At 33.7% G+C, this 13,660-nt stretch overlaps 1 protein-coding gene across 5 annotated transcripts in view; it reads right to left on the bottom strand.

The window, feature by feature from the left end:
- Positions 1-13,660, bottom strand: part of SSBP2 (single stranded DNA binding protein 2) — a 316,776-nt gene that overhangs the window by 47,240 nt on the left and 255,876 nt on the right. For 3 of the 5 annotated variants that reach the window (XM_030323957.1, XM_030323938.1, XM_032593472.1), the window contains 3 exons: positions 10,588-10,654; positions 9,785-9,855; positions 2,838-2,929 (listed from right to left, as the gene is read on the bottom strand). In XM_030323957.1, coding sequence (XP_030179817.1) covers positions 2,838-2,929; positions 9,785-9,855; positions 10,588-10,654 — 230 coding nt within the window. The remainder of the gene's footprint in view (positions 1-2,837; positions 2,930-9,784; positions 9,856-10,587; positions 10,655-13,660) is intronic. The other 2 variants (XM_030323963.1, XM_030323944.1) reach the window with 1 other exon arrangement.

Genomic DNA, 13,660 nt, shown 5'->3' on the forward strand with positions numbered 1-13,660 from the left:
TGCACTTGAAAACATTTACATTGCGGCTGTAGTTTGTAAATTCTACTTTAAAGTACTGAAATTGATATTAGGCTTTTATTTGTAAAAATACAATAGTAGTTAGAGAAACATTAGAAGTATACTCTTTAATTTTAGATGATACTATAAATAACTTGAGTTCAGAGCACTGAAATATAAAAATTATGTCAGAATAACTATGTTCTATGGAGACAACCAATAATTGTAAAAATAAAACTACCAAAATTTTGTTCCAAATAGTTTGCCAGTTGGTATATAGTATTTAATTACTTTTGTGAGCACAGTTGGGTATTATTTTTCACTGTCATTATATTTTCATGGCAAACAAGAAAAAGTGACAAGCTAAAGAAAACTCATCCAGATATGATTCGCCGGCAGGTCTCACCAGACTCCAACATGCAAATATCTAAGACTGTTAAAAACATAGCTTAAAGTAACACTATTCTAATGCCTTTACCTTTAATTTTTAAATTACCCAACAGGTAAAAAAGTGATGTGAAGAAAGCCACAAATGCTAATTAGAAATACTTATTTGCCAAAACATGAATTTAGTATATGTTTTAAAGATACTAAATTATGAAGTGAATTTCAAAAAAGTTTACTCTATTGAGTACAATGGAGATAATACATTTTATTTTTTTATGTCTCTTTAAATTCACTTTTGCTTTGTTGGGGCCAATATCAACACATGAATTATTCTGTCTGTTTGGATCTTACGTACTTCAGAACTTCCTTGTTAAAAGGAAATATTTACATTTTCATTGTTCTTTAAGAATATACTAATTTATAGAAAACTGAAAATTACATAAGACCACAAATAAATCAATAGTAAGAAATAATGGAAATCTGAGTCTGTTAAGGCTCAGTTACTTTAAAAAACAGAAATTATACGAATAATACAATATTGGGTAATAAAAATATTTTAAATGATCTGAGTGTATTTAAGTGAGAAACCCAAATGCAAATGTCAGCAAAAATAATATTAAAAATTCCAACCATATTTTTAGTGTCCATAGTCTAGGGAATTTAATGTACCCATATGTGTTTATTTAAGTGTATGTGAGAAAAGAACCAGACAGTTTTAAGCAGCTGCGTTTCTTAATGGTCACATAAAAATAACTTTTTTCTTTATATTAACAAAAACAGGTTGATCTAAAGTTGACCACATGGCTAATTATAATGAAGTGTAGTACACAAAATGACATTAGGTACAATCTTACCATTTAATGCTAATTTTTAACTGATCATAATATTCAAAATGTATACTCCTTACATCTATACATAGTATTTAAAATTATATTTTCTAAAAGCTGTTGCATTTTAAAGTCAGAATCTCAGGTAGGTAAATTTTATATACATCTAAATCCTATTGGTAAGAGTTGCAGCTTTTGATTTAAGCATAAAATATCACTCCTTTTTGTAACAACCATTAATAAAGGCTAAGCCTTTGAGAGATTTAAGAAAAGTCAGACTTCATGTCTACCCATTTTTACTTTAAAAGTAAAAAGACGTGATAGGAAAATTTGACCTACTTTTTTCCCCTTGTTCTGTTAGTTTTGAGTCTGGCTGGTAGCCACTTATTAACCTATTTTCTATTTTAGGCAAAATTGCTTTCCATGAAAATGGTTTCAGAAACTTAAAAAATCCCTATCTATATCAAAGGAACTTGTCTCATTATATCTTCAATGCCATTAAATGATGGCAGAGCTGTCTAATTTGATATGTAAGTAACCAAAGGACTAATGGGAAAATATGTTAGAGGAAACTACCCACAACACTATATGGAAAGGTTTCATTATTTCTGGTAAGCTTTCTTTAGGCCACATCATAGAATTGACCCTTTAGTGAATTAATGAAAGTCACAAACACCTGGTGTATATGGAACTTTGAGGGCAAGTTAGATATTGAAAAATAAGTTAAAATTCCTTAATAGATGGCGTTAGTGTAATAGAAACAACCATGGCTCTTTGGGCTTGAAAGGACTTTTCAGTAAAAAACAAACCAAAATACTGTCAGTTTACTCCTTATCTGCACATCTTAATTTTCAAACAAAAATTCACCCTATCAGGGCTCCTGGGTAGCTCAGTTGGTTAAGTGTCTGACTCTTGATGTTGGTTCACATCATGGTCTCATGGTTCGTGGGATTGAGCTCTGAGTTGGGCTCTGTGCTGATGGTGCAAAGCCTACTTGGGATTCTCTCGCCTCTCTCTCTGCCCCTTGCCTGCTCTCTCTCTCTCTGTATCTCTCTCAAAAATAAATAAACTTAAAAAGAAAATAAAAAAAATGACCCTATAGTATGGAAAGTTTTTTAATATAGAAAATATTACCAGAAAGAATGCTTCCTGGGTTAAGAGTGATCCCAACAAAGCAAAAGTAAAGACTCATATATAAGAATTAAGATCTTTTAGGAATCATTTAGTATCTGTTAAAATGAAGTTAGTATCAATTGTCTGTTTCTGTGGAGTGAAGTCCTGGTCCTCGTGTCCGCATCTCTTTACAGTTTTGTATAGACTATCTGGAGGCTGTGTTTATACATAAATGACTCATTTTTAATTAAATAAATGAACCATGAAAACCAGGCTAAAAGTTGGCATTTGGCATTTGAAAATGGAAAAAAAATTAAAGGTTTCAAGGGAAGGAAGAAAAAGGGAGTATGTTGTGAAAACGAGGCAGACACTATTGCTCATGTTTAGTTCATTTACACCAGTTCCATTTTATACTACACAGAAATTGAGGAGCTGAAAGTGTGTTACAAATTAGTGTGACTTCAGAAGACAGAAAATAGAATACTAAACAGGATAATATGGCGTTTTGCTTACATGTTCATTCCGGGCATTCCAGGGCCACCTAAAGCATTCAGTGGGGGTCTCATTGCACCTCCATAGTTCTGTAATGATAACCAAGGGTCAGACTACCACAAAACAAAAAAACAAAACCAAAGAGGAGGGGGGAAAGAAAGGAGAGCAGGTTAATGATTTCCCTACATAACTCCTGATTGGATAAGGCCTGTGCAATTCTTTCTCTGAAGGGTCCACTCTTGTACTAATGCTTCTATTTTAACAATTACTTTGCTCTGTGTCTTCTAAAAACTACATGACTATGTAAGATCATTGGGGCATGTTAAATGATTAAGGTACAACTGCAATTATAATATTCAACATATCTTTATTAAGGTCCTAATATCTGTATAACAGTGAATGTTTACAAATAAAACATTTTATAAATCCAAAACTCTACTTTTAAAGAAAAGACTTAGTTAACATGTTTGAAATTGTCAGACCCAGAACAATTCCATAAAATCTGAAGGAAAAAAAACAGACTGGTGAACCCAACAAGAAAGTTGAATGCAAACTATTTCTGCTTACAAAATAATACATCCTATAGAGAAATGCACTAATACAAACATGTACAACAATACATGAAAACTAAAGTATGTATACATGAATCATATCACTCAATAGGCTTCTGTCAATTTCTCTTATGAATATTCAAAGGAGAAAAACATTTTAATGTTTTAACATGCATATCATATTAGCTTACTTTAGTTTCCATTAGGGCCAAAAGATTTATTTTAACATTCTTACGTTAATATATTTTGACACTATCAACTGCTTTCATGCTTGGCTTTCTCACAGCACTTTATCTACAACCTTTCTGACTACTCTTTTTCAATTTCCTTTGCTGGCTCCTTTTATTTTGCACTCTTTAAAAGTTGCTTTTCTCCAAGTTCTAGCCGTAGCATTCCTTTAAATAAATACACACTTATAGGTAATTTTATCTGGTACCATTAGTTCAACAATGATTTAGGAATCCCAAATGTGTTAAATTTTGTCATGATATCTCTCCTAAACTCCTGAAAACTCCTATATTGAACTTCATTTGGACTGTTTCTAACTGGATACCACTTCATATTCAACATATCTAAAAGTAAACTCAATGTTCTCTTCTCACAACTGCATTCTTCCCACTGTTTCTTCAGTCAGTTCTGTGGCATAACCTGCTGTACAACAGTCTAGGCTAAGAACCTCTGGGAGCTCAATGATGTCTCTTCCTTTTATTTCAATTCCCGAATCCAGTCAGTTACCAAAGTGTATTGATTCCACCTGTGAAATAGTTCTTGAAATAGTGCTTTCCTTCATATCACTAATCTTTGTCATTTACTGAGACTAATGTACTGTCTTCATTGGTCTCTCTGACTTAGCCTTTCCCCTCTCCCAATTTATTCTTCATGCTGCCTCCAGAACTATGCTTCTAAGGGTGCCTGGGTGGTTCAGTCAGTTAAGCGTCCAACTTCAGCTCAGGTCATGATCTCGTGGTCTGTGAGTTCAAGCCCCGCGTCGGGCTCTGTACTGACAGCTCAGAGTCTGGAGCCTGCTTCAGATTCTGTGTCTCCCTCTCTCTGCCCAACCCGCCCCCCCACCTCCCACCTGCTCACATGCACACGCTCTTTCTCTCAAAAATAAATAAACATTAAAAAAAATTAAAACTCATTCCTATTTATGTCACTTAAGAGCCATGATGACCCACACTGCCTATCAAATGTTTATTCCTTAGCATGGCTCTATCATGGTATTTGCAGATCAGCCCTAGCCTGTATTTCCTGTATTCATTTCCTATTATCTTCACCTTCTTCCCCTACTCCCAACTATACCCTCCAGCCTACTGGATTTCTTGTAGTTCAGAAACACGCAATACACTTTTACACTCATGGTAACTCCTAGCATGGCCTTTTGTGTAGTAGGTACTAAGATGACAAGGAAATACTCAATGAGACTGTTAACTCCAGAGAGTAAACCACAGTGTATAAATGACCTAGTTACATGTTCTTCTCATTGTTTATTACCTTTTAATTTCAAGAAATCTTACTTAAACATCCCAATTGTATGTGCTATGGGACAGAAAGGTTTCTATCCATACTTGAGTCATTAGTTAAAAGGATAGTCATTTCCCTTAACCTCTGGACCAAGCATGGCAGTGGCACCAGCAATATTAGCAAGAAGTCTGAGAAGAAAGTTAGCCATTGGAAATAAAATCTGGATGGTAAAGTATAATAGAAATGCTTCAAAAGAAAAGTATCCCTTCATTTTTGGTCTTAGAAGATCTATTTCATTTTATCAAGGGAAACATTAGTTTTCTTTATCACTCTGGATATAGAAAGATATTGGTTTGAACGTCTGTTGCCACTGCCCCATTTCCTCTGCCCCTCTTTCTATATGTGTGATCATGGGCCAATACTTGTCCCAATTGTCCACTCAGCCTTAATTTCCTTATCATCTTCTAAAAGCTTGTTGGAAGACAAAACAAAATCATCTAAAACAGCTATCATAGTGCTCGGTGCATTAAAAGCATGACACCACATGCTCAAACACTGTAGCTGCTCTTACTTGTCGCCATTAATAAGGGACCAACTTAAATGAGCCCTCTTCTCACCAGCTTCTCTTGAGCCCTCAACTGTAACAGAATTATATGCTTGTTTGTGTAATGATTCCCTGACAGAGTATGCATATTTCTTTTCTAGATTTTTTTCTACTATATGATAGTTTTTCTTCATGTATTTGTGTCTCCTAGTAAACAATAAGTACCTTGAAGGTAGAATCTGTTTTATTCATCTTGGTATATCCAGTGCTCAAGTATCACAGGAAATGAGTAAGAAATTATCCAATACATAATTTGATAGATTTACAAAATATTTTCATTTTGTGAATAATCTGAAGCAAAAGAAAACAGGAAGATAAGAAAGAATAACAACTGGCTTTTCAAGTGGTATCAACAAAGGCAGAATGGTAAGAGCTAATTTAGAATCACTGAATTTTAAAGCGGATGGCAGCTATACAATTCCATCTGGTTTAATCTCTTTCCCAATGCAATGTTCCTGACAAAATGGCTGTTCAGATTCTGCTTGGAAAGTTTATAAAGAGTTTCTCCATGATTGGGTAGTTTACTTTCTAGAAAGTTCTTCCCTTTACTGAACTGAATTCTACCTCCTATCTTAAATTTGAAAATAAAGAAAAAGTTAACTCTCTTTACATGACAACTTACTATGTATTCCCATCTCACTATTTCTCCACTCCAGCCAGGTATTTGATTTGGAAATCATGGTATGTTCCTACCTGTATACAACTCATTTATCCTTCAGATTTCTGGAGGAACTAGAACTAACTATATAGTCTTGGCAAATTTTTCTGTTAGTCATATGGAACCTGGTGAGCATAAGAACACAGACAAGCTAAGTATATCTTATCACAAAAGCAAGTAGAAAAATGTCTTCAGATATGGTATTAAGATATTTTTCTTGATTAAATAGATAACTGTATATATTATCCCTGAACTTAAATTTAAAATAGATAAAGGTGGGGCGGGGTGGGGGGGCGCCTGGGTGACTCAGTCAGTTAAGCATCTGACTTCGGCTCAGGTCATGATCTCACGGCTTGTGAGTTCAAGCCCTGCATCGGGCTGTGTGCTGACAGCTCGGAGCCTGGATCCTGCTTCTGATTCTGTCTCCCTGTCTCTCTGCTCCTCCCCTGTTCATGCTCTGTCTCTCCCTCTATCTCAGAAATAAAAATAAAACACTAAAAAAATAAAAAAAATAAAAAAATAAAATAGGTAAAGAGGTGGGAAAAATATGTCAAGATTTAGAGCTGATGTTATTTCTTCATTCATGTGATAAACATTAAGCACATGTTTACTATAATGTAGGTGTGATCTGCCTAAATCAGCCTTATCTAAGAATCCTTAGATTATATATATTTCTTTGTTTTAGGAATTCAATTGTTCTAACAGATAACTACTGTCCTTCTCCATTATACTTGTCTTAAGCTCAAAATATTATGGAAATGAGATCTACAATAAAAAAAAAGATGTATTTTATGTTTGTGTAAAAGACTAGAAACAATATTACAGAGACTATTTCCATAATTCAACTAGAAAAAAGCAGATGCATTCTGTTCTTGGGTAGCATCTGTATGGTTAAATACCTGCTATGAGAATTGTTTTTCTCATTATCTTCCAAGAAACACAGATAACTTTTACAAACCTCATAGTTTATAATGCCTAAGTTTCATATGTCAGGTGTTATAGATAAATATCTCAAAAGAATCCTTCATTCCAAATTATGTTACCTCACATTTTACCTATTCTGCCACTCATATTAATAGGATTCCTTTTCATTCAAGTAATGGCATGTATAAATAATTTCCTTTAACCATTGACACTCTGTATACTGTGATTTAAAGACGTTAATGTAGGTAGTTCTTGTTTCTGAAGTAAATTCAAAGCAAAACATTTTATCTACCTCAAACTATGGAGATATAAATAGCAAGGATATTAATCCAAATGGCAGAAATAAACTACTCTGATTTTGAAAATACAAAGAAAGAATTCACACTTACATGATAAACTTGGGTATTAAAACTCATCAATAAGAGATTACATACCAAATCTACTCATTTACTTTTTTATTATAATTTACTTATAACACAAAACACATAAACAGCTAGGTATTTATAAAACATAAAGACCAGTATGCTTTCTATTTCTGCATTTCCAAATGAGATCTAAGTGCGCATATAACTTAAGTAACCATTGTTTTATCTTTCAAACACTGCAAAACTGACCCTTAAATCAGACTCTAGTTTTTAGAAGTATTGAAAATATTGGTTTGGGAGGACAAAAGTTTAAAGAGCCGCTAGTTTAAAAATCAGTGAATTGAATGAAGAACGGTAACTAAATTACAGGCACCACATTTTTATGTATATTTAAAATGTATCTAGGGGCGCCTGGGTGGCTCAGTTGGTTTAGTGTCCGACTTCAGCTTAGGTCATGATCTCATGCTTCATGAGTTTGAGCCCCTTGTCAGGTTCTGTGCTGACAGTGAGAGCCTGGAAACTGCTTCGGATTCTGTGTCTCCTTCTCTCTGTCCCTCCCCTACTTGTTCTCTATCTCTGTCTCTCTCTCAAAAATAAATAGACATTAAAAAAAATGTATCTATTATGAAATTTTGGGGGGGAAATCCTTCAAGTTCTGTATAGTCAAACTGGCTTAGTTCATTAAAAACTAAAATATATATTGAGTCAATGAAATATCCTGTAGATCTTATGAATTCTAATTGATATCAATAGCTTCTGATGGTTGATCACATACATCATCAACCCTAACATGAATAGACATAGGGGAAAATGATTTAAATATCTAAATCAGTTTTATAAGATCTTAAGAAAATACTAGGAAATAAATGAGACTAAATAAATAATTTCTTTCTGACTCTGAGGGTGTCAAATATTTATATATTAGGTTTTATTTTTTTAATGAAATATAGTATCTTTGAAAATTTTGGTTATATGGTCTTTGTGTTTCAATACACTTATATATATATATATAATTATATATCTATATACATGTATATATATATATATAAAACTGTGTGTATATATATATAATTTATGTATATATGTGTGTATATATATACACATATAATTGTATGTATATATATATATATATATATATATATGAGTGTGTGTGTGTGTGTGTACCTATATAATTATAATGTTGGTTGGAAACTCCTAGGTCTAACTCATATTATCTCAGTGTTAGGTTCTTGATTTTCTGACTCCTTTGGGCACACAACAAAATATTAATTTTTAAAAAGTAGATACATAAAACAAGTTCCTAAAACTGTCACTTATAAAGCTATTCTTGGAAAGAATAAAGAAAATAAATTAATTCACTCTTTTAGCCAGTATTATGACATACTAACCTCTGACCCATCAGATAGAAATTTAAAATTCTGGATTTAGGGCTAGCTTACTTGAAACATAACATTATAACATTAATTTCTACTTCCTGCAGTTTTCCCAAGAGAGACAAAAGGATGTTTTACCAAAAATAACTGCTATTCTATAACACCATATTTAAAAAAAATATATGTCACCAACAGGTAGGACAGATTCAAACTCATATTGTGTACTTCTGGGAAATTTTGATAGAGAAGAAGGCTAACATCTGATATACACTGATAGGATTACGCTTGTTCACTAACACCCATTTTAATGTTTATTTCTAAATAGCTATTATGTTCATATTCTATGAATATGAATATAATAAATTGCCAATGGCATTCTTTACAAGACTTCTAGAAATATATTTTATGCTGCTTATTCTATTTAATAGCTTAGCTCAATTGCATTTTATTTAACTTATATGCTTATCTTTTATAATAATTATTACAATATTTTTATATTTCCTCAGCATAGTTAACAAAAAGGTAATTAATAGTTATTATTTTTTTTTTTAATTTTTTTTTTCAACGTTTATTTATTTTTGGGACAGAGAGAGACAGAGCATGAACGGGGGAGGGGCAGAGAGAGAGGGAGACACAGAATCGGAAGCAGGCTCCAGGCTCTGAGCCATCAGCCCAGAGCCCGACGCGGGGCTCGAACTCACGGACCGCGAGATCGTGACCTGGCTGAAGTCGGACGCTTAACCGACTGCGCCACCCAGGCGCCCCAATAGTTATTTTTTATAATAATTACTTTATTGTATTTCTACATATTTTTTCAAATGTACTAAAGGCATATGTGATAGCACTCTTAAAATATGGTTTGTTGTCACATCATTTTGGACATGTCACAGATATTCTGTTCCTCAAGAACCTAATAATTGTTATATCAAGCCTTTAATGCATATAATAAAAGCCAGCAAATGATATAGTTTATTTATAGAAGATGAAGGCAGAAAACTGAGCATCTAGCTTTTTGTGCTGATTATTTACCTGTGGTCCTAAGGGCACCATTCCTCTTGGAGGAGTCATTCTCTGCATTGGCCCACCCATATTTGGATGTCCTTTAAAAAAAAAAAAAAAAAAAGGTATGAAGATACTAGCAAAGTAATGAGCATGAGTGCTAAACCAGGAGCCAGTAGCCTCCTCTCTGCTGGACATTAAATCTTACTTAGTAAGGGTCTGGATTATTGACATCATCTCATCTTGGCTTCCATGGCTACTTTTTTGCCTCTTACTGCTACTTGCCTACACTCTCCATTCACTGAGATTAAATTCTTCTTCCTAGTCTGTACTGAAATACATCTCTCATATGATTTGCTCCTTTTACCTTGGAACAGTGTATTAGAGCCATACCTATCTGTGGTACCTAAACATCTCTGTTGGAAGGACCGAATTATTGATTTGTTAAAATAATCAAGCTACTGTTGCTTAGCATTTTCTTTCCTCCTGCTCATCTTTCAGATGGACTAACCTATCTGAAAAAGGCAGAAGATATCATATGTGATGTAATCATTTAAATTTCCATTTGTTAGAAGTTATATAAAAGGTTTTAGAAGTTATTAAAATATGGATTTTGGATATTTAATTACTATTTCTTTTAATATTACTACCCTCACTATCATGCATAATTGTGAGAGTAAGCTGAAAATACAAGTCATTTGGCCATGTTACCTGCAAAAATGCAACTGGGATAATTATAAAACATATATACAAATAAGATTGTCCTTAAAAAATAAAGGATTTCCTCTGAGATTCTGCATGTCAGTTTCACTTTTTTACTTTAAAGTAATCACCTTGTTGTCGAGTTGGGTCCATTCCACTTGGAAGTAATGGCTGACTTCCTGGGACACCACCAAGTGCCTAGCATATTTTGTAAAAGAAAACAAAAAGAAATGTTGTAAATAATTATAAAATACACACTTTAACAATTCTCTTTTTAAATTCCTATAATTACAGAATACACTTGAGTATTTTGTAAGATTTCTTATATTTCACATTAATTTATAAATTTTATAGCCCTATATCCCTATATAAGTTCTTAGTTCTAAAAAGATTCTACCTTGCCCAATTTTGTGGTAAATAAAGTAAGTACTTCTTGGGAACAAATATCTAGGCAAAAATTGCCCTATTTCTTCCTGAGAAGTATTATGCCTTTCCCCCAAATTAATTTACTAACGGTACGAAAATAACTGATTTCACTTCTTGAATGTAATCTCTCTACATTCTACAGATTATTTTACTCATTTGAAATTATAATAGCAGCAGGACTAAAATACCAAGGGGCCAATGAATTTTTGGGGGGGTACATTTTCCCTAAGAAACTATTTAGAAAAATAATACTCTATAGTTAAGTTCAAACAATTTGGCCGAATGGAAAAAAGAAAACTAGAACTGAAAAAGGTGGAGAGATTGACAGGGTTTATTTTATGAAAGGTGTGCTACTGGATATATCCTGAATCAAAAGTTTCTAACAGCTGTCTGAGCAGCACTTAGAGCTGGGCCAAACCGTACATGATTCAAATTTTCTGATCCTATGAAGTATACGTGTATTCATTCATATGTACACGTAAGCCTGATAATTGGCAAGAATTCCTATAAAGGTCCACTAATTTAACCTACAGCAGAATAAATCTTGTCTAATTAGTTAAAAATTTCAAAAGAAATTCAACATCAAAAAAAATAAATATCTGATCAGAACTGTTTTCTTAATTGTTATCACTTGGGATACAGTAGAGAGCTGCCATTTCTTAAGCCATTTTTGAAATTCTTTCAATTTTATTTTCTTACAAGCGTACCAAATATATATGCTACTATATGCCCTGTTCTCTGCTTACCTTACTAGCCTAATTTCTTGCTACCACACTTGCTAACTTCCAGCCATAGAAAACTTCCTTCAGTTTTTTTCAATTCATGCATTTAATCAATAATACCTAAATGCCAACCATTAAAAACCAAACAAAATTAAACTAAAATGAAACAATCTCTCTTCTCAAGAAGCTCAATAAAGGGTGCCCCTTGCTGACATATTTCAGATCTCAGTTTAGGGATCACTTCCTAACAAAATTCTTCCATTTAACCCCATTCTGGTATAAGTTCTCCATTTGCTTTAAGATAACGTATATGTATTTTTTTAATTTTCAAATTTACAGAAACAGTACAAATGATTCCCATATATTGACACCAATTGCCCAACTGTTAACATTTCCCCACATCTGCCCCATCACCCTTTCTCTTTCTCTCTATACACTTGTTATCCTCACACTTTTTCAGAACTGTGTGAGAGCAAGCTACAGACATTATGCCTCATCACCTCTAAGTACTGCTGAGCATAGTTCTCTAAACAAGGATATTCCTGTACATAACCATAACACAACTTTCCAAGACAGGAAATCCACATTGATATAACACTACCATCCAAGCCACAGATCTCAATCAAATTTTGCCATTTGTCTCAGCAATGTTCCTTTTTACTTTCTGTGGCCAGGATCTCATGGACCACATGTTGCATTTAACTGTCATATTTCTTCACCCTCTCCTAAGCAAGAATTATTCCTTAGTCTCTGTCATGTTAACAGTTCTAGAGAATGGATCTTAAATTCTATGGGATGATCTTCTGATGCCTCTTCATGCTCCAGACTTTGGTCCCATTTTCTTAAAAGGAATACTGCAGCAATGATGCTGTGCTCTTCTCAGTGAAACTCATCAGAGGCACATCATGCTTACTCATCCCATTACTGGGATGTTAACCTTTCTCATCTAATCTTGTCAGTGTCTCCCAGGTTTGTACACCATAAGGTCATTACTTTTACTCTTTGTAATTGATTAATTTTAGTGTTAGAGCTATTCCAAGATTGTCAGCATCCCATTCATCATCAATAGTTTATCAACCCACCAGCATCCACTGACAACTCCTAAGTACTAGGATAGTTGCCAAATGGAGATATTCCATGTCTATCATTCTTTCTATGCTGTTTAATTGGCATATACTGTAAGGAACAGCTCTTTCTTTCTCTTTCTTTTCTTTTTCTTCCTATTTTACTCAATGGTTGTAATCTATTACTATCATCACTTATTTTAATATTCAAGATTTGCCCAGTGTTCAAATATTCAAGATGGCTCTGGTGATCTTTTGACACAACCTTATCATATTTTGAGCATTTTCTTCCTGGCACAAGATGGTTCAAGTTCATCTCATATTTTTTCTAGCCTAGCTCTGAAATCAGACCTTACTTCAAAGGGCCCAGGGCCCTGATTCCTTCTAGTGGAGGACAACATGTAGACATCAAGATCTGAGATCTCAGAGTGCTCGTTGTAACTTTGATACATTGCCTTTTGGCTCTGCCAGTAGATGCTGCACTCAAAAATCTATGTGTGTATGTACACACATTTATATGCACACATATATACATCTCTAACTCCATATCTGTGTGTATGTGGCACACACATACCATAAATTCATATTCTCCAACACCAAGTCAACAGCTCCAATTCCAATGTAAAACCTCAGGATTATATTTAATCTTCTTCGTTTTTATGTTCAAATGTTTTCTCTAACAGTGGGAAACCAGGCTTTCATTGTCTTCAATATCTTTTTTTTTTTTTTGCTCAAAGTATTTATTTGCTCAGTATAACAGATCTCCCAACTATAACAACCATTTTTTTTTTGTCACCTCTGAGCCACTCCTTCCTTCCTCCCTGAATGTCTTAGCATACAGGGGAGGTAAGGGCTTGTTATATGCGTAAAAAAAATTTTTTTTAATGTTTATTTATTTTTGAGAGAGTGAGAGACAGGGAGAGAGAGAGACAGGGAGACAGAGAATTCCAAGTAGGCTCCGCTCTGGCAGCTCAAAGCCTGATGTGGGTTTC

This window comes from Lynx canadensis, chromosome A1 (assembly GCF_007474595.2).
Source record: "Lynx canadensis isolate LIC74 chromosome A1, mLynCan4.pri.v2, whole genome shotgun sequence".
NCBI classification, from domain to species: Eukaryota; Metazoa; Chordata; class Mammalia; order Carnivora; family Felidae; genus Lynx; species Lynx canadensis.